This window comes from Battus philenor, unplaced genomic scaffold (assembly GCF_028537555.1).
Source record: "Battus philenor isolate CCGP_79_NKW_IND1 unplaced genomic scaffold, ilBatPhil1.0.hap1 SCAF_1, whole genome shotgun sequence".
NCBI classification, from domain to species: Eukaryota; Metazoa; Arthropoda; class Insecta; order Lepidoptera; family Papilionidae; genus Battus; species Battus philenor.
The window spans coordinates 14,159,451-14,182,284 of record NW_027181661.1 but is presented as its reverse complement, the minus strand read 5'-3'; the positions used below and the strand labels follow the sequence as shown (position 1 = coordinate 14,182,284).

The window sequence follows — 22,834 nt, the reverse complement described above, 5'->3', positions numbered from 1 at the left end:
GTCTTAGTTTGTGATCTTGATTTAATGCAAATAATGTGTTTAAAAACAGGTGAGTACTCCGTTATAATTAAAGGCCTTTGGGTATAAAGATAGCGCGTTAGTTATTATGACACAAATAATGCGAGTAGCCTTAAAATGTTTGTTTTTTATATCTATGTCGTGTGAATATAAGCGAAACGAGAAAATTAGACCTGGAGTGTTGCACATTAACTGAGACTTATCTTATTTTTGACATATATCTAACGAATTGATAGGTTATTAATAGTTTTTCACACCGGTGAAACGTACTTAGTTTTGCTGTAATGTTTTAGTGCCAATAAGGAGCAGTGCAGATAAGGTTTGTCTGGAATTTTTGTAGCATAAATTGCATATTTTTAGAAACAAAATAATTGTATGGATTGAACTAAAACATATTTTCTAAAAATCGTTGTAAATATGTTTTAGTTTTATTATATAATAGACAAACATTTTGTTCATATTCAAAATATTAAAATGTAACTTTATAAAAAAACATTTCATATATCAATAAATACGTGCTATAAACACATGGTTGTAACACGGACCCTGAGCGGTACAAAGTGCATCGTGTTATTGCGTTATAATTCGTTGTACTTGCCTTCATTGTGTCTGACAATATCTAGACCCTCTCAGCCATCTGCAGTTACCCGCTCCACTGGACATGCGAAGGGTGCGAACGAACGACGATTTACGGAACAAAAATTGTGTATCTCTCCTGTACAAATCATTAATTTGATTGTAGAATTTATTAATATATTAATCCTTGCATCGTCATATTATAAAGAAATACGACAACACTTAAATATTCTACATATCAAGTTAATTGCTAATATAAAGAAAAAAAACGATAAACACATCAAAATGAAAGATATTTATTATACTTGTTAGCCTTATTAGACCTTCAATCTATCCATAAAGGTTTGTCAGCAACGGTGATATATTATTTACACGAAGAATCAATGACCTACTTACGCTAGTCACCCTGATTGTTATTATTTTCATTTATAAAACATAATCTGCATTCAGCCGTATGACGTCCAATTCTGTACACAGGCCTACCTAATGAATTCAGTTAGGCCAGTTGGAGGCGGGTTGCATCTAGAGTATAAGTTTAATATCTTTGCGAATATTATAAAGGGCGTTAATGTAAACAATGGGTCGCTATTTAATATCAGGTAATTGTCACTGACAATATTAGTGTCAATAAAATCTTACACATATATTATACATTGCATAATGGCCGACTTAATACCTTACAGGCATTCCCTGCCAGCAATAATTTGATTGACTGAAATTGCCTGGAAGATAAATGTCTACTTTCAATTAAACTAGATGGCTATGCCAGGGATTTCTTTACGAAATTAAAGTAACTGAATTAGTCCAGCAGATTTGCAACTTGAAGTGGCAGTGACCGCACCACAGCATGTAGAACGAATGGCCGCTGGAGTCATGTCGTGGACTGACGACATTATTTAGGTTGCCTGAAGACTATGTATGCATGGGCCGCCTTCAACAACTCTATTCTAAATCTATCAGGAAAGGCATATAAGCCTTTGGACATAAGTCCAACAGTGAACGTCCTGTAGCTGAAATGATGATGATATCTAGAGTAGTGTCATTAAAATAATCACCTTCTGTTTGTACACACTTCAACATCACAATTTTTAATAAACTATAACTTCATTATTAAAACCTTTGTTTTTCACAGTTTACACTCATTCAAATAAACAGTATCTTTGTAATAAATAATATACCTGTTCCAAGTCCAAATTATGTGGTATATGTAGATTATTTACTTTTGTCGTAATTATGGGTCTTTTGCGACCGCAAACCATGAAACTCATATAAATTATTGAACGATTACAGCGAAAGTAAAAAACTCTGTCTATATTAATTTCGTTTCTTTTGGATTTCGTTTTTAATACATTTCTTTCATCCTATTCATTTTAATATGCTATGTTAAAAGTAAGTTGTTCTAGAAAAAAAATACTTCTCGTGTAAATTTAAGTTGCCTAGTTTACATTGTGCCATGTAGATAGATACAACATACGAAATACACTTCTGAAAGATGTTACAATTTTTATAAAATTATATATCTTATTAGTGTATATACATATAGTATGTAATAACTTAATTGAATTCATTGCTGAATGTAAGCTTACACATTTTTTTTTCTGTATGCATGCATTTCTCTGCTGTTTTCATTCAATCACAGTCGGCTGCATTTTTGCTATCGTCACTCCATCAAATAGAGATCACGTTACATTTCTTCATCCCTCCTAGACGTTTCTCCTCCGCCTACCACCTTGCTAATTCTAGAACCTTGTGGATTTAGTTTTAGATTTAAAGAAAATTTAATTATTCCAGTATCGTTGCTGAGGACATACCCGAGGTGAAATGATATTAACATCATCATTATTAATTATTTATGCCATATACGTCCATTTCTCGACGTAATGTCATCATTGGATAATAATTAGTTTTGCCATGTGCAATTTTATCTTCAACATCGTGAGGTTAGGTTATTCGTGAATAAGAAACAAAATTGTGGATTATGGACATCGCAGACGAGTATAAAGATCGCATTCAGTTGCGATTATTATATTATAACATCACCGAAAATGCCAAATGAAGTAGCCGTCGATGTTCAAATACATGCTGTAGTTTAACGTCTGATATTTCATTTCGTTATTGCCGTGGGAATTTTTACAGACTCGCCTAGTAGAGACTAGGCAACGCTGTAAAATTCCCGGACTAGATATGAATTGTGTCTAATTTTTTCTGTTCACGTAAGACACAATAAATAGTTTTACTCTTTTATTGTACAAGTATAGTGTATGAATATTATCTTTACAGTATTGTGGAATTACATTTACCTAAATAATATTACTAGCGGCCCTACAAAGCCTACAAAAGAGACTTTTCGTGATAACAGTATGTACATCGTAATAGATAAATTAATACGCATGTACGTCTTAAATTTAAATATCTCCCGGTGCCACTCTATCCTCTCGTATTGCATGTTAGCTTTGGGCGGTACAACCATATTACACCTTCTTGGTTTTCAGGCAGCTATTATAAAGATTATTTTTTAAAAGAAACTTCCTGTTCCTCGCAAAGTTGAACCCCAGTACCATCAGCTAGAAATGTCCTCGATGTATCAGCTTCCATGTGAAATCTTATTTATATTACGTTTTACAAAATTAACCTACACTGGTTTCAATTGTCCGTAGCTAAACTTTTTTAGTACCATCTAACACTTCACACCAGTCCAAAGTATTATTACGACGAATTCACTCTACAAAACAGACGATGTCATGTGTCGAATGTGTTTTATGATATTAAAATTATCGTTCTTACTATTATTGAGTGAGAGAAAGATCAAACGATAGCCAGCGAGGCGGTCGTTAAAACTTTAAAATGATAACTTTCATTTCTGTACAGATTTCCATCAGATCAATTGAATGGATATTAAATCCCCTCGGAAATATCAAACTCACTTACAAAGTTGCAATTTGTTAGGTATTTTTATATAGATAAGAGCTATTTTCGTTTGTAGCCTATAATTATAATTAGGAATCTGCTTTCACAGACCCGTACCTAAAATATGTTAGTCAAGATTTAAGAAAACTACAATTTATTTTAGTAAAGCTTTTTAAAAATTTAGCTTTAAACATGTATAAAATATATCCGGCATAAATAAGTATTATACACGCGGTGGCCCCCCAGTGGATGCATGTAAATATCGAGAACAGGATGTTATCCTCCTTATGAAATTATCAACATTAATTACAAAGCGTTCTCTCTAGGCTGCAGTTACAATGAAGTCGTCATAGGGCTAACAGACGCTAAATTAATTAACATCTTACATTTAGTGCCTACATTTAACATTTAGTGCTTATCGCTTGGTACGTCTATTAAAATTAGTTGTCGTAAGAAAACGATCGATCCAGTTTTAATTTAATAACAATGAAGCTCATGCACTTTTTCGAGTTTTTTTTTTTATAATGAACTAGATTCCTTGAAAGATTTCGCAAGATTTTTAATGAAGTTGGAAATGAAAAAAGAAATTACTACTAAACGAATATCATAAAATGCCTAGTCAAATAGTTAAAGAAAAGTTAATTCACAGGTAACGTATACATAAAACAACGTACAATGTATTAGTTTGTGTTTAACTTAAATCTGAATATAGGTTAAATCGGCTGAGACTAGATTTATTCTTGGAAAATGTCGTCTTTGGAACACGAAGCTCAGCTGCGGGCTACATCAAAGAGCTCTACTTTGATCACGATCAGTGCACATCTATCCAAACCTGTTACCTATCGCTCACTAATACATATTTAAAATATTTTATGACCTAATATTGTGTCAGAATAATTGAATACAACAACTTTAAATTTAGTACACTCATGGTAAATAGTGTTAAGCAAAAAGAAGCTCTAGTTTGTTAAAGGCATCAACATTTATATGCAATAAATTAAAATACAATTTAGTGAATTTATTATTCGAATTTACTCCTAAACTATTATTTGAATTGTTCAATAACGGCAGAACATTATTAATATTACCAAACGAAAAATTTACTAAACGGTTCAAAAAGACATTATTGAGTTTAGGTTAGTCGTGGATGCTTTAACCGACACGGCGCGGAATAAATAGTCAAATCCACGGGAATCAGATATTGTACTGGCAGGATAATTAATTTGTTATCGAATTTATATTTGCATCTAAAATCACCGATACCATTATCATAACTATACAATGACTTAAGTGGTGTTTCTACATTTAAAATGATTTCGTACTTCAATAAATAATTTCATATCCATTTTTGCGCGTGTAAAATTGAATTTGTTGGTAACTCTCCTCAACATCAACATCGGTATTCCTATGTACGTTTTTTTTTGGATATATGTTTAAACGCTTTAAAAAGAAAAATGTAAAGCACGTTTGCTAACAAATTCATCATTTGATTACTCTACAATATGTTACACCTTTTAAAATGAGTCAGACAAAATATTTTTATACTTTCCTAGCAGCAACGTTGTAAAATGCGTATTTTATGTCGTGTTTTTAATGCTAGATTTCAATATTGCAAGTCTAATTGGATAAAATCACTTCGTTACTGGAGAAAAATGCACAAGAGGGGGATTAAGTTTTCAATGAAGAGTAGATAGAGTAGATCGTTGCCGGGGCCCAGCTAATATTATGGCAGTTAACTTTAGAAATACCTATCGTGTTTACTCGTAGATCAAATGAAATTTGTTATAAATTTTCCCCTTATACATATCATTGGAAATCGCTTGTATAATGATCCTTCTTTATGATATATTTTCTAAAGACGCAATTACTTCAGTTGCCATTTTCATGCTTGTATTTTTTAGAAGTTAATTGTTGACTATTTTTTTTAAAAGAAAAACGTAAGCTGGGGTGTAGTTTAAAAATATGTTTTATTTCATTTTTATTTATTTCTTGCCATTGAGTAATTAAAGTGGATGTGATCTCTATAAGAGTTTTATTATTAGTTAAAAGTAAGTAAATATAAAGAATTCTTTTAATTAGTTTCTGTTCAAATTATATATTAAAATTAAAATATTTTCCGTGCACGAATTTTCACATTGTGTATTGATGATTTATCATTGTTGAAATTATCGGCATAGTAAAAAACTAACTTATTGGGACAAACAACGATTTTACTATTTAACAACTATATCCTGAAAACATTAAATCTGCTCTGACAACCTGAGAGACACGCATTTAAGAACATTATTTTATAACGAAAATTCGGATTCACGCAATGTATAAACCACGTAACACGCCTACTATTATAATACAGTCATAGAGGCCTTGAAACACGGAGGCTTAGTGCTTAAAGTTTCCTCGCGATTTGTAAGAAACGGCTTTGTGTTGCTAAAGAAAACCTGAAGCCTTTCATTTCATATATAACACCACTTAATAAAAAAATGATAACAGTCATACAGATTTATCTAAAACTAGTCTGTAAGATGTTATATAAACGCTTCAAAACTATTCCCAGCTTAATTTTATTACTGAGTATTTTATGTTTGCATAACCCACAAAATTAACTAGCATATAAGATTGTTTATAAATTCAAAGTTCAGTTTAATGTCGCGATGTCACTTTACACCAATATTAAAGCGTGTATTACAGGTAGCAACGTACAGACAATGTATATAATTACACAACCACTGAGAAGCAACACTATTCTAAAGATATTGACTTCAAATATTGTGTAAAGTAAAATTTTCTATAACAAATCTTTGTATATCACTGGCCATTACAAACATGTCCTGCATAAGTTAAACATTAAGTTGATTCGAGACGTTAATAATAAAACATTACATTCTGTAACAATACTGTCTTCATAATACAAATTATTTAATTCTCTGTACGTGGGCACAGCTCGTGGCCGGGCATTAAAGCGGTTACCAGACGGCATGACAGCCGATACTTGAATATAGCGAGTAACTCAAATAATAGAACAATATCCAGCGCTCATAGATAAATATAATTAACGTGACAAACTCTATTAGGTTTCGATGTCTTCAGTATTTACACATAACAGGCCACATTCAGACTGGGACGCGCCTTTTCGTGGCTTACACCGCACCAAAAATCGTCATTATATTTTTTGGTATATTTTAAGTAATTTAAACGTCTTATGATAAAAAAATATAGAATACTAAAATTTTTAAATAAAATTACCAGGAGTGTTCTAATATAGCATTATTTTTCTCCGTAGACCTGTCATATGCTGCCTAAAATACATAAAAAAACGCTTCACTAATATTTAAAGTTATTTCGTGTAACACTTGTCAACGTCTATTTTACAACAACGTTTATGTTTTACCTTAAACTTTAAAAATTTACCTTGCAGTGTCTTGTCTGAATTTTTATTTGCGAGTTGCATCCGTTCCTATTAATAATTCAATTTTCGCCTCAGCACTACTAAGTTGTAAACAACCTTACCTTAAATTCGACTTTTAAATCCCTTTAAATGTGCATCGGCCACGGTGAGACAAAATTGTTTACGTCTTACATCCTACGGATGCTTCAGACACTATTTTATTTTTATTTTACGTCTAGAACTGACTTAACATGAAAAAGTTATATATACCATAGTAAGTAAATTTTCCTTCTCAGCAATTTAAATACAAAATAATCTCTTTCTACATTTTAATTATATTAACAGACAATTAAAACCTACTAGTAATTATATTTACTAAACAGCGTAATAGGTTATAATAGATGTGTAAGCTCTTACATCTGTAATCAATGACTTTGTTTACAAGTAATAAAATGAGTATTAGCTAAAGTTTTGTCTGAAAAGTTGACCGTAGTTAAGGCGTCGTTTCTGAAATGCGGATCAATGAATTGATGTAATGTATATTACGGATCTCGCCAGACGAAGCGCTTATAATTATTTCGTCTTAGGTGAGTAATTTGATTAAACTAAATACGTCGTGGAAGTTGTAATGTATAAGCAAAAATATTTTTTGCTGTTTATAACTCTAAATAAAAAGATATTTTGTACGTGCTGCTTACTTCTTTACCAATCATTTGAAATGATGTTGATACTTTTTAGGTATTTTTATAACTCCCTCTATGGATTCATGGATATGAATCATTTTTAAAAATTTGCTGCTGTTTTATATTACTTTCTTTTTTTTACCGGCTATGTAAACTGCCTGTGTGCATATTGCACATAAAACCATCTAGCAGATTGTGCATGATATGTACTCAAAAATTGTTAAAGTTCATTAATTGTACGTTTTATACTTTGCTGCATACATTGTTTCGTGTGATCTTTCGCCATACCAAATACATACTTAACCTTAAAAAATACCAAAAAATTTGATCTACTTACAATTTTACGTACGATAAAAATTCCAATAGAAATCTGATTTCTCTTTTCACATTTTACTGATAGATTACCTAATGTAACAATTTATGACACAGAAATAACTTTGTCAAAAAAATATTTTCTATTTCATGAAGTCGACTTTCTATTGCGAGGTAATTGCCTTAAATAATGTAACATATTTCAGTTTATATTTCAATAATGGTTTAAAAAAAAAGTTTAAATTCCACATATATTTTTAATCAGTACCGTCTATGTATTAGGAAATTTATAAAACAATATTAAATCTGTAAAGCCGTTCTTAAGTTTTAGTCGTGACCATGGAAATTAAGAATTCCTTTTTATATGGATTTCTATTTTGTTGGCGTATTTTAATGTACAAAAGCTTAATAAATATTGATATATATAATAAATAATTGACAAGTAAACAAGATAAATAAACTTATCCTCAGAAATCCGTCAATCCCTTCGACCTTAATTTTATTTTACGTAAAATAAAACACTATCAGTTAATAAACTGTACAAAAAAAACAACGGGGAGAAACTAGCATGTGCTAATACCGATGTTTTGGACAAGCCTGTTCATACTAATCTCACCGAGAGATTTAAATCACAACAGTAACAATTTGGAACTCCTAGCTACGATTGATAGATGCAAAAATTCTTAACAAAAAAAATGACATCGCTATTCTTCATGTTACACCATTCATCGCGGAAATATCGTGTAAATATGTTTTTATGACACATTTAAATCCTGAAAGTAGACCTAATTTTAAAAAAAAACATAAGTTTGCTAAGTAAACGTAATTTTAGAATTGCAACTCTCTTATGCAAACGTGATTGTAACCACCCGAAACTCCGCGATATAAACCACCATTTCAGTGAAAAGATCAACAGTAAAGATACATTGTTAACAATATAAATTGTTGGCATCTAAAAAGAGTTACAAGTCGACAACGAATTATGTTATATATTGTACCTAGATTTCTAATGATATATATTATATTTTAAACATGGTTGGTATTTTAATCTTAACGATTATAAATATTTTTATGTATCTTTTTGTCGTAGCGGTGGGAAAGTGTCTGAAAACTCATGCGGCAGAGTACAAGATAAACGCACGTCCGCACCGCCTTGCGTTACCCCGCCGGCCGACGAGGAACCCGCACCACCCTCCGACGGCGATGCAACTCCGGTAAGATGACATTTATAATCAAACATTCATTGTATAGTATTTAAAATATCTATGTCCAGCATAAGATGTACTGTGCCCGAAACTGTGTTTACAACTAGATCAAACCGTCCAACTAGGTAAGTTGAACTACAAGAAAAAGCCGCCGAATCCAACTCAGATTGGCAACAATGGAGAGCTCCGTAGTTTCACGTCAAAATATTGCAATGTCGTTTATCATGGGCTTCACAATAAGGGTCTTTGCGGTAGGGTCTAAATTATATATAGTATTTGTATAAATGTAAATAAACTTAAGCTGAAAAACATCTTTTATCAACAAATACCTTAATGTTTGTAGACAAAGGTCTTTGACAAATAAAGTATGTTGCTAGTTATGACGGATCTGAGACACGGTCGCTTACTACGGACCTCATTAGAAGGCTCAAGATTACCCAGAGAGTAACGGAAAGGCTATGTTCGAAATTTAGCAGCAAGATGGAATCAGTAATGAAGAGATCGGTAGAACGGCATCTACACAACTATTTAAAAAATTGCTTGTCTGAAATGGCAGTCGGTGTGGCATAACGCTTGTCCATCCGGGGGCCGTTTGATGCGGCTTATGTGGACCCCACTAGGTGAACCGACGACATAGACAAACTCGCGTGAAGACGCTGTATCACGCAAAGCACCAGTCATTGTGGCGATTTTTGAGAGAGGCCTATGCCTTGCAATGATCTTTTATCAATATCTATATGACGGTGATGATTTAAGATAAAATTGTATAATTGAGAGCTGTATTAAGCTATGAACTATCTAAAATATATAACGGTACACCCCTTTACCTGCACCCTGCTAAAGACTAGTGTGCAAGGCAAGCGCTATGCAAGGCAAGCGGTGATGTGATTTGAGGGGAGGCGCTGTAATTAATCTAATTACTGAGCAAACGAGAAGTAATTGCGAAGGTGATGAGTCCTTACGTGTTGCTACCTTGTATAGTAAAATTCTGTGTACTTTGACGATTAGATTATGCAAAATTTAATTCAATTCATTCAATCACCTCGGCGGTGATTTTGTATATTTTCAATCTAGTCTTGTATGGAAAAATGCATTAGTCCTTAACTTACTCGTACATTTCGGACAAATATCAATTATTAAAAGGCAATAATTTTTCGAATCTGCTTTCTTTCTTAAGACCGTACGTTTAGTCATATTCTTCCGGAACAGTTGGTACAATTATTATTTATCTCTTTTGATGTTGGGTGTTTATCTTAAAAATGTCTTAAATTTAGAAGGTCATAGGCGGCCGGGTTTTTTATGTGTTAATTATTAAAAAATTGTTTTGTTTAAAGTTGCAATAATGCCAGAAATATTTTCGCAGGTTTTAAATTTAAAGTATAATTGATTGTAAATAACCATGAGGCTCTTTTGTCGTACTTTCAATCCATCGTACAAAGAAAGAGGATGTTTAAGAAACCGTCTAAAGTCAAGAAAAGTGAAAATTAATGTATAGTATGTTCTATCCAAAAATTAATGGTTTCGGGCACGGGCACGGGAAAGATTTTGGTTTTTTTTTACGAAAAAACCCGCTTGTGAAAAGAAAACCTACCTTAAAAAACTTTTGCATTTTCATGAAGTTTAATAATTTACTTGTTGTTAAATAATTGCCAAATATTAATAAATGATTAAAGATTTAAGAAGTGGAGAGGAACAGTAAAAATAAAAGTAATTTATTTAATTGTTTACGTAATTATAAAAAAAATTAGTAAAGCGTAAATGAGTTCCTCGTAATAATAACTTTTCAAAAAGATATTTAAAGTCCATAAAGGTTAGCATTACATGTTCCAAAAAGGTATTTGTTCTGTAGTATCCGTATTAAAATTTTTGTAAAAAAATATGTTGCATTAAAATATAATATTCAATGAATAACATATTATCTAATAATAATATTAACCCTGGTGCAACAATCCCTGACAAGCCAATACTATTATAACAAGCTAACCAATTATAGGCGAAGTCAGGCAACTGTTAAAGTGGAATAATAGGTATTCCTAATTAGTGAGCTGGGCGCCTTTTACAACAGGTTCCTGAAATCAAACTAACCGTGCTCGCAACTGACGTGGAAGACAGTTTCAATAATATGAATTATGATTTTCTAAATAAATTACTAATATTGATAGAAAAGTATACCTAATGAATAAACCTATTTAAATAATAACTTATGTTAAAACAATCTAATTCAGAAGTGTTTTTAATGCGAAAGTATTAAATACTAGTCCTAGTAATCCGACTATTGAAGTCACGTAACAGTAGGTATTGTTAAAGATGTAAAACTATTTGATGCTAAAAATATTGTAGTGACTGCCGTGTTTATGCGATACATTTAATTATATTTGTTCTTGCAAAGTACGACAATATATGTCGTTTGAAAGTAAATAACTTTTCTCCTTGTTTTATTATAACGTATCGTGTGCTTAGAATGTTTTGTTAATTCCGAAAATTATTCGTGCTTTTGTCAATAAAACAAATATTTCTGGTAATAATAGTTTGTGCAAAATAAACAACTTTATTCGATGACTTCGAGTTAAAATTGAAAAGAAGTTAACCTGTTTTAAACATGTAGATAATCATATTAAAAAATGCTTCGACTGTGAACATCTTGTTCCGTCGCTAGTGCGTCGTTGCAAGATTAATTCCTGAATTTGAAAGAAGTTCGTGATTGACAAGGATATTTTGAGGACACTTTCCACTTAATTCTGCAAGCATTATACAGTTCTTGATGCGAACTGGGATGTATCTGATTTAATGAACCTTTTTGCTCTGAATATCATATGAGTAGGTAACCCGTTGACAAGATAGTTCTTATGTATACAGTTTGACGAAGAGTTCCTTAATATATTTTAATTCAATTCATATTAATTCAATGTGCATGTACATGCGTCAGTATTCGACTTTGGTTGGGAAAAGGACAGATAGTTACGTTTTTGCAGAAGCATAAGCTTCTCCATTTAGGCTTAAAAATTAGTTAGCTCAAACTAGTTTTATGAGATCTTTCTTAATTACTTTTTCAAATCCATTCATGCGGTTCTTGACAAATCTTTAATAAACAATTGTTTAAATAAAAATTTCTATGGAATGTTTAAGTAATTTTGGTGTTCTACAAACAGCAAATAGTCATTTCAACATTACTGCTCGTCTTTTTGTTACTACATACTTCCCAAGTGATATATAGAGGGACATCTATTAACATTTTTTAAAATTGTAAAAATCTAGAACCAAAATATATTTAGAGAATTTCTTAATTTTTGTTTTGTAGTTAGCATAGCATTTCCTAGTTATTAGGATAAATAGGCTTTGTCTAACCTACGGACAAACAATGTAATAACCCATATTGTTTTTATTTATCAATAAATCATTTATTCCAACTCGACGTGACACAAACACATGTTAAATATTAAACGAAATCTCCCACCTGAGCAGTAGCATCGAATTGACTCTTCGCTTCTATTAACTCGTTGCGTTACAACACTTATTTACCCCATACATATGAAAGTAGTTATTCACAAACGACAACTCTGCAACCATGTACTCAACCCATTTGATTTCAAATTTAAATTTAGTGCCAGTAGCCTACTGTCCGTGAGATTGCAAATCATAAAAAAAGGTCGTTCGGTTACGATCATCTAGAGCACGCCTTACCGTGTAGTTGCGTTGCCATGTCTCAGATTAGAAATGTGTAAAAATGACAGTTTTTATTCAGTCATCGTTAACACAATGTTTAATAACAAATATTGCCAGTTATTCAATCCAATCGTCAGAACGTAAGTTCATTATTTGTGGGGGCCTTTGTTGACCATTTCGAAATGGATTGCAGATTCATAATTAGATTTTAGTCGACCATTTTCAATTCTCCGTCGGCATTTATATTACTTTATTTTAACGGAAAACTTTACATAATAGTATCTACTGTTGTAACATTTTTGTACCATTTATAAATAAATTTATTATAAGATTCAAACATAAATATAAAATAGAGATTTATCTATAGGATTATTATGTAAAAATAACAACTTACACAAAGATAAACTTAAATCTGGTGAGAGAGAAATGTTATTGAACAAAGTTAAAATAGGTATGCTGCTTAGAGCAATCTGAGCCATTATCTCGTTAAGAGTTTCTTCTGTAACTTTCTTCGTTACATTATTTCACTTCAATAGTATTGGCGATTTTAATGGATGATCAAAAGGAATCATGTTATTGGAGACTTTCCTTTCACATTTATCTTATAATCTTTTTGTAATTTTCTTTATAAAAATGATGTCAAAGATTTCAAACCTATTTTTTCGCTAACAACAAATTTGATAAATTAGTAAAGATTATAATGGCTGTTTGTGAAATTGTGTATTTATTGCAAATTCATCGTCAACATCAACATTCCAGCCGCAGGACGACCAGTGCTGGACGTATGCCTCCCGCATAGATTTGTTCTATTTCATTGCAAATTATGTCATCTTTTCTTTACAATCACTTCTACGCGATACAACACAGATACATTACTTAGAATAAGCAAAAAAAAAAAATTTTGCGTTCATAGATCTTATTTGCATAGACAATTTGCACCGTGAGGGTTTCTTAAAAATAGGCAAGCATTTTTTATAAAATTCATGTTTTTGAAAAAGAAATTATTTACTGTGATTCCATAAATAATAATAAATTTTCACCCCTCTTATGTGTTTTCTATTGCACATATATATCGTACGTTTATGGTATTTCTTCCGAGGCAGTAGTTAGTTATACATTAAGGTATTATTTCTAATTGTATTTTAACTACACTTGGTAATATAGACGGGGCTGGGTCCGGAAATACACGCCACACCTACCGGAAGTGCGCCTGCGACACCTCTAGAGCCAAGAGTGGATGTCCCTCAACCTCGGCCGCTTCCTATGCCTGAGTACGGGGGATACTTCGCACGGCTCACGGAATACTTGCCAGACAGCAACCAACCTATATCAGGTTTCCACAGGTTAGTTACTTTCTAAACCTAAGAAAATATATTATAAAAAGTTTTTCTTTATTCTATTATTAGGCTTGTATTGTTCTCATTACTTAGGCACAAGTCTTTTCTCAGAGCGCGCTTTTTTTGGCCGTCTGTGACTATGAGTGGTAATCTATATAAGATATTCCCACCTATGTGCTAATGAGTGCACTGTATCTCTTGGACCATGAGGGTTAGACTTGCCATTGATAGGAGTATTATTATCAAGAGTTGAGGACAACTAAAGTTTTGCACATTTTCTTAATGCGGTTGGGGCGGCGTTGGCTGCTTCAGTAAAGCGGAAGAGGAACAGCTAGTATTATATAATTTACACAGCTTGCCCAATGTTGAACCCACGAACTGCGAAAGTTCTTCGCAATACTTGAACTTGTATTGTCCTCACTACTTATAAACTGACTTATCACGGTATCTCTTAAACTATAAGGCTTAGATGCATGAAATTTGGTAGCAATGCTCTTTTCGCCAAATAGAACTCGGCTACGATTTTATAATTGCACCTGACAGTGGGGTTGAGGTTACATAATTTGGGACAAACGCACCCGCGAACTGAGTATGTTATTTGCAGAACTAAAGTACTAGTCAACCAATTTCTGTTTTTTCTAAATAGGACTATTAAATTACATAACGTATGCCCTAGCTAGTTCTTTAAATGTTCGTCACTTAATCTAAGTATGTTGATACAAAAATATTCGTTTTTTATTTCAATGTAACCATGAAAAAATCTTTATTTTTCATCTTGGAAACGTCAATACTTAGATATAATGGATTATAAATGTATATTTATGCATGTATTATTAGTCCAAATTTTTTTCATACATCATTACTAGGAGCGGAATGTTGATTCCGTAATATTTGTTCGTAAATAGATGCAACGTCGCTGTGATGCTGCTCTGTGACGTGGTGCTCGATGGTGTAGAGATCGACTGGTCCATCCACGTACCGCTCATGCTCCATATAGTCTTTCTCGGAATGGATCACACAAGGTAATAAAATAATAAATGTTTCCTAATAATATAGTAAGTTTTATTCAAGTATAAATAACATGAAAAAATATATTGAACAAAAGTTATTATAGGTAAAGAAGATCAAAGCAACTACTCTTCAGTTACCGTTTCGATATATAGCTATTGAAAATATTAAATTATGAATAAAAACGTCATTATAACATTTTTTCCGCTAAAAGCGCATTTTAACGATAACCATCCAAAAATTATACTTTAAAATAAGTATACTTTGAGAAGTATGGGACAAATCACTATTTATGATGAATAAGGCATTTGTACTTTTTCTTTTGCCTTTTTTATGATATGCTAATTCCTCCTGTGAAATAAAAAGCCAAATAAGTAATTTACAAAAAAAAAATATTTAGTAAAAGAGTAATTTTGCAGATATACATATTTATATGTATAGCACTGGTACAACATACTGGTTGATTGATTTTAGATGTAAAAGCTTTGGAAACTGTTTGCTTGCTGATGTGCTGACCTATTCTATTTTATTTTACACCTACTTCCCTATATAAAGTATAATTTTGAATGAATGATGACATTAATTTAACTTTTCTATGCCACAATGCGGAACGCGATAGACCCTTAACTTTTGACTTTACAAAATCTAAAGGAAGAGATAGTAAACAATAACTTATTTTATTGCGTAGTAATCTGGATTTTGAAAACGTCTCTTCCTCCTTAATTATTATTACATTATATATTATTTATTTTCGGATGGGCACTACCATAGATTTATTGAAAACAAATAAGTTATACGTTCATTACTTTAAAATTACTATATCTATAAGCAAATATCCTATGTAATAGAAATTAAATGATAGGTCCCTTTAAACCCTTCTGTCTTTTTAATCTTTGTTTATTTACGTAGTTATTTGTATACAGGTGGATAGTTCACCAGCATTGCCGTCAACTACTTCTGAATCTACTGGTGGCTGTGGCAGCTCATCATGACCACCTGACGGTAGCTCGTACGCTGCTCGCCAGCCGATCTGCGCAGTTAGGTCTAACTGTCGCTGCACCACCGTTACCACTTATACAACACAACTTTACCGGTAAGTCAATTTTTATTGTTTATCTTACTATATTTTGACCTAATGACGAGTTAAATCAATCGAATCTAGCTGTTCTAAGTTGTCTGCCGGTGATAATAATGTAAGAATCCAGTCATTACTTGCATCTTCATTAAATTCATCGTCGTCATCATCACCATATCAGCAGATAGGCGCCCACTGCAAGGCATAGGTCTCTCACAAATATTGCTAAAACAACCAGTCCTGCGCTGCCGGTATCCAGTGACTTACTTTCTGCGATCTTTGGTGTGATTATTTCTTCTGCGGTGTCGGAAACATTCAATCATGTTCAACATAATTGACGAGGCTATCAATAAAAAATAGGGAGTTTAATCATATATATCTGACTACCGAGGTGTATACAAGCGTTTAGAGAAACAACATTCGTTACAAAAACTGTTCACCAAAAGTAAAAATTTAACTCTTAATCAGTGCGAGGTATTAGCGATTCGTACTGATTCGCTTATAGGCAGATTACTAAACTAAACTTAGGTTTAATAGCTACATATAAAATATTAACTTGTCCACTCTCTTAATCGAGTTGGTTCGTTCTTGAATAAATTCTTTTTCCGTTTATTATTAAAACTCCCCTCGTAAGCTACTACCGCAAACCTAGTCTCGCGTTGTGTCGTTAAAGGAATAGGTATAAAAAGATATGTTTAAAATTCCGCCAATCTTATTGTTATATAGATTACTAACTCATTTATATGTGCGTACCTCAATTATAAAGTAACCGAAAGAATCCCTTATTTCCTTGTAAAGTTAAGAAACATTATCTTTGTCTTCGACACGTTTGTCTGTAACCATGTACGTCTGTCGTTGATAAACCCGTATGTGTTTTTGTACATTTTTAAATTTATTTATAAAATTTATATAATACATTTCCATGAAAAATTATTTGCAACACACGTATTTTACAATTTATTAAATAAAATAAGTATTTATATTTATTTATTTATATTTACATTTTTCATTTATATTTATTTATTTTTATTTACATTTATTACACACACACCTAACGCAGATTTATTAAATACAATTAACCTTTACAAGAATTTAAAAATTCTGATGCACCAGCTTATTAAAGGCGTGTACGACATTCACAGTATGTATTGTATGCCAAAGCGAATAAGTAAAAACGTAGAACGAGATTTAATATATGATATATAAAAATACAAAATATTAATACGGATAAACATACAAACCTATACGTTTTGGTATACAATAAAATTATAATAAAATATTTACAAATTTATCTAACATATATCTCAATGTTCCTTTTGGGAACTTGCATATCGATGTACTAAAGGTGTTTATTGCAAATATAACTTTTAGCAATTTTGAATCTGACGGGTATCACTGACGCTTACACTTCCACTGTAAACCAATTATTTTTTATTATGTAAATATATAAATAAAATAGGGCATACATATTCCTATCGTTTTATTTTCGTTACGGTCCACTTTTTGTAGCTATGGCGGACTCAATCATCACTATGGGAAATATCGTCCAATTCTGTAATTTTTTGGAAACTTTAGTTTCATTTTATAGAATAAGGGTTAAATATGAGATTGTCAGGGATTTTTAAATCTGTTAATAAATTGTAGTTAAATTGTCGCAGTACTTTCTTCTTTAATTTTAAATGCACGGCTACTCAAAGACATGAATTAATGAAAAAGTATCGACAAGCTGCAGTCAACGACCTGCGAGTCCCTGGTACATATGGATAAAGTTTTGTTTGATTACTTCTATTACTGTCATCCACTAACCGTCTGTTTTATTTAAAAAGGTTCTATCTATTAAATTGATTTCTAAATAATATTTATAGTTACAAAAAAAAAGTTTAAAATGACCAAGGATAACAAAACAAAAGGATTTTATCGAAAAATCATTTACTCGTACATACACATTTTTATTAGTTTCCTGAATGTCGTTAGAAGACGAAGGATGCAGGATGCTTCCAACGGGTCCCATTGGCTATCTACGAGACCATCTATTTCCAACCGTGGACGTACTTTAGCTGAAATGCTGATGATAATATATAATTTTCTTTAACCTTAAAAATTATGCCATAATTGGAGTATTGTGATCATAATGAAAAAAGTTGACAATATATATTTCACTATAGGTCTATTATCTTCTCGTTTAATAGAATAAAACACTATCCAGCGGTTTATGGGGACTATAGAACTTCAATACCTTCCTTTATTGCAATCGATTGTCGTAAATTTCTGCCGCAATGCATCGCTTAATAAAGTACAATTATATCATCCGAATGGAGGCGAAGTTAACCTTTTTTTTTCTGAAAAATCTAGCTCTCAGAATATGAGTTAAGTTTTTGAATTGATATTATGGAGTTTGCAATTAGAATTTTGTTTCCGATAAAATACTCAAGAGCTACTGGAAAAAAATTCTTGCAAAATTTCCGATTATTATTGCTATTTTAACACTTGGAATCTAATTCTGAGCATTAAAATAATGTTAAAAAAAACTGGTAGGTCCAATCGCGATTTAAAACCGTAGTTATTTTTGTAAGGTTATTTTAAAGGTACAATTTATATATCAGCGGTCAAAGATTGCAGTCCTGTAATTTAAATTCTGCAAACTGTGTAACAAAATTGACTCTCCAAATTGACATATTGTGATTGAAAATTTTGATCAAAGATCCAACGTATACATGATTGAATATATACATTGGTCCGCCGTTCGTGGTGCACGTTTGACCAATATCATTTGATTGGGCGTATTCAAATTCAAAAACATTTATTCAACATACAATAGATAACATCCCTTTTTTGTGAAATATACAACCTGTTCAGGTGATAAATGCCTCAGATCTATGAAAAACCTGTCACATAATTTTAAATTAATATAAATTTTTATATACTCTGAAAAAGCGTGGAAGCAATCAGTCCAAAGGTGATCTTCCATGGCTAGGCTATCTTCCAACTGTCAAACAGTGTTTTGTTTAATTTTGATTTAAAAACAAACTTTCCATAGAAAAATCTCTTTGTGCCTATTGCAGAACCGGACGCTACTTTCGATAAGCCCGCGCAGTGCGCGCATTCGCCTCGTGCTCATGTGCGTTCCCTCAGCTCTGATCCACAGGTCACACCTGAAGGTAAAAAATAAACGTACTCACATTGTTTCATACAATAATAATTAACCTCGTATTCGTATTTATACGATTTCCACGTTATAAAATGACAATGTTTTAATATTATTCATAACATTATGAAAATATTTGGCAACTTAATAAAGCATCACAAGAAATATATAATTTTATATATATTTGACAAAGCGTGAGGTTCCCAGACTTTTTTTCTTCCAGACATAGCACCTACATTTCTACTATACTCCCAAAACTCGATACAATAGTTTTAAAATTATCATCATCTAACTGGTCAAATTTGCGATCGTACCTGAGTCCCAACCGCGAATTAGTTTTCAAACAAAAAAAAAGTTGGAATTGATTGTTTCGCTAGTTACTAATTAATTATAAAAAGCATTGCGCACGGCTGCGGCGCCTTTGTATTGAATATGGAAAATGCAAGTCGCTGGGCTTCATTAAATATTATCTGCCTACATTGATGGATAAAGTAAAAACAAAAATTTTATGTATTCGCCATCAAAAACAGATAAATTTTCGTAAACTTCCGCATACAAATTTTAATATGGGAATTATGATTTTTTTGATAAGCAAACTTAAACCCCCGTTCAGTCTACGTTAGACCCTTGTGGATCCATTTGTACCACTTCAGGAAACAGTGATCTAAACGAAGTAAATTAAGAAAAGTTGTTACTGAAATTTTTGAATAATTACTAGCAGAAACAGACAACTACCGTTCGCTGCCAGTAATCATCACCGGAGACGCCGAGACCGAAGCCGAGCCTGCAGAAGCGGAACCGGCAGAACTGCCGGTTGCTGACGTCATCAAGTCGCTCGTACACTATCTCGCTAACAGGCCGACACATATGCCACTATGGCAATACGAAGATATCACTGCTAAAGGTATGAATTCAAAATATCTTTATTTGTACATGCATTTTTGAATTGTAAATTATTTTAACATTATAAGTTGTCACTGCTACCACCGGCTTGAAGTACTAATCTGCTGAGAAGAGCCGGCCAGAAACTCACTGTTCGAAGAAACTCGCTTTTTAGATGAAATTTAACAAACTTTGATGACTCAACAAAGCAAGTTTTTAGTTGATCGAAATGTATGGAACATTTCGATCAACTAAAAACTTTTACATATCACCTTTATGCTTATACGATCGACTTTATACGACGTCTTAGGACAAAAATTAACTCAAAGTACGTTCATTTCACTAATAACCTGTTACCGTTCATTCCCTAGGCCCTATTCCACATCTAATTCGTTTTAAAAACTCAAGTTTTAATTTAATTTGGATTCTTAGTCTCGTAGCAGAAAATCTCATATGTGTTAGTAGCTAACTGTTGCAAGTATTCGAACAAAATGAAAAATAAAATGGTTTACACATAGTAACTCAAGTTTAAAGGTGCATAAGGTACAGTCACAAATGTTGCCGATGATTTTAATAAGAAGGTGAAAAGATACAACATATTAATTTTATACTTAATTCAACTTTCTTGACTATCCAACTACTCCTGTCTAGATTTTAAATAGCCGAAGCATTGCCCATTCGGTTCTCGCATATCGAAATGTTTTAAATTATCCTAGATGTATTCGCGTGAGCAATTTGTTAAGGAAACAATTTGTAATCATGTTATCATTTTGATCATATAACGTCCACTGCTATGGAAATAGGCCTTTCCTATTGATTCATAAATATTGATATTAGAAATAGTTTTATGAATACGTTTATTTTAAACCATACAGTTACTCGTATATTAATTATGAATATAGATGTCCTGCGGTATTCCCAATCTCCGAGCAAGCATTCTGGATAAAAGAATATAATCTCTTTCTTGCTTTTTGTGATGGATTAAATTAAATAAATTTTATTAACAGTATGGACGCTGCGCAGCTGTCAGCAGATGGCAACTCTAGTTCGACACGCGTTGCGCGTGTTCAGGGAATCTCTGCCGCATGCGCTGGTTTCGGAGCGCTGGGCGCAGACCGCTCTACAACTCGGCCTCTCATGTCCCTCCAGACACTACGCTGGGCGTTCGCTGCAGGTGGGCAATGCAAACATACTGTACATTACATCATGACAGCCTATCGACACCTAATGACCGATTCTACACTACCCGCATTCAGCTACTTCCCGCGACCGTGCCTATGTCGTCAGTCCACCTAGTTTAGGGCTTACCCAAGTCGCGTCTCCGAGGTACTTCGGTGACTTTGATATAAACTTGTCATAAAAATAGTGACCTCCTTCCCTCGATCCTCTTATCTTTATTATTATTTATAGAATATTAGCCTGTAATTAATTTAACACTAATTTCTACCAACATTCATTTGACACTTCTGATATTCTTCATTTGTCATACACAACAGATCATGTAAATGGTAAAAAATTAATATGTGATATGAATCCATTTAATCGTTATGTTTTAGGTATTCCGTTTCATCGGTGTGGCAATGACGGGACGTATGGTAACCGACATTTTGTCCCGCCTCGTCGAAACAGTAGCAGAACAAGGAGAAGACATGCAAGGATACGTCACCGAACTCCTCCTTACACTAGAGGCCGCTGTAGACTCGCTCGAGTCTAACTTCAGACCGCTTGACTACATGCGCGACATTTTCAAATCTACTCCTAATTTGAATAACAAGGATGGTGTCCAACAACCTAATGGAAGTCCTTTTGCTGCGGGTGAGTTGTTTTTTTTTTTTCTTTTTTATAATTCATTATAAGGTCCACGCTCCGTGATGCAGGCCACTACGATGACGATAGTTTTGTGTTAAATCATTCTTGCGCCAATTTGAATTAAAATCTGCAAATATGCTGTAATGTTTGAAGACGAAGATTTTGACCAACGTGTATTGCCAGTGAAGATAAGGATCAAAGAGGTGGTCGCTTACGAGTGGACCTCTTAAGAAAGCTCAAGGTCATCCAGCAAGCAGAGCAAGGGAGACGACTATACTCGTAGTTCACTGCGAGATCGAATTAAATGTGAGGTGATATGAAGAAGAACCAAGATTTCCGATGTAGCTCGAAAAATTTCTCGTCTAAAGTGGCAGTGGGTGAGCCATGGGCGATCATGAGCCGGTAGACGCGGCATAATTAGTCGCCGGAAGTCATTGTATGCGGGTTGTGTAGAACCGGTCATGGGGTGTTACATAGGCTTTCGTGATGATATGTGCAGAGTGTGTTTGCAATGATCACCTACAGCGAACGCCAATTGTAGTGTGGGCAGCGCACAACCGATAATAATAACGATTTTGGGGGGGCATATAAAGAAAATAGAAATATACACCATTTTGACCATACCCATCATCATCCTTGTCTGATAATTCACCCCCACTCGATTATAGGCTATATTGGGGACCTCACCTTTAAGGAGAAGGTCACCTACAAATTCCAGGCAATTCAGCTCCACGTGCTTATGTTGGATGTTGTTGACGATGTAGTGTTTTACGTAAGATAATATTTATTTCCTTTATGACAAGACATAGCATTTAAAATCGTATTTAAT

General features: G+C 32.9%; 1 protein-coding gene across 5 annotated transcripts in view; it reads left to right on the top strand.

Annotated features, from left to right (window-relative positions):
* Positions 1-22,834, top strand: part of fry (Protein furry) — a 118,241-nt gene that overhangs the window by 79,287 nt on the left and 16,120 nt on the right. For 2 of the 5 annotated variants that reach the window (XM_068763882.1, XM_068763881.1), the window contains exons 31-38: positions 8,972-9,095; positions 13,914-14,092; positions 14,992-15,108; positions 16,018-16,187; positions 19,232-19,327; positions 20,033-20,218; positions 21,204-21,370; positions 21,753-22,011. In XM_068763882.1, coding sequence (XP_068619983.1) covers positions 8,972-9,095; positions 13,914-14,092; positions 14,992-15,108; positions 16,018-16,187; positions 19,232-19,327; positions 20,033-20,218; positions 21,204-21,370; positions 21,753-22,011 — 1,298 coding nt within the window. The remainder of the gene's footprint in view (positions 1-8,971; positions 9,096-13,913; positions 14,093-14,991; positions 15,109-16,017; positions 16,188-19,231; positions 19,328-20,032; positions 20,219-21,203; positions 21,371-21,752; positions 22,012-22,834) is intronic. The other 3 variants (XM_068763883.1, XM_068763885.1, XM_068763884.1) reach the window with 3 other exon arrangements.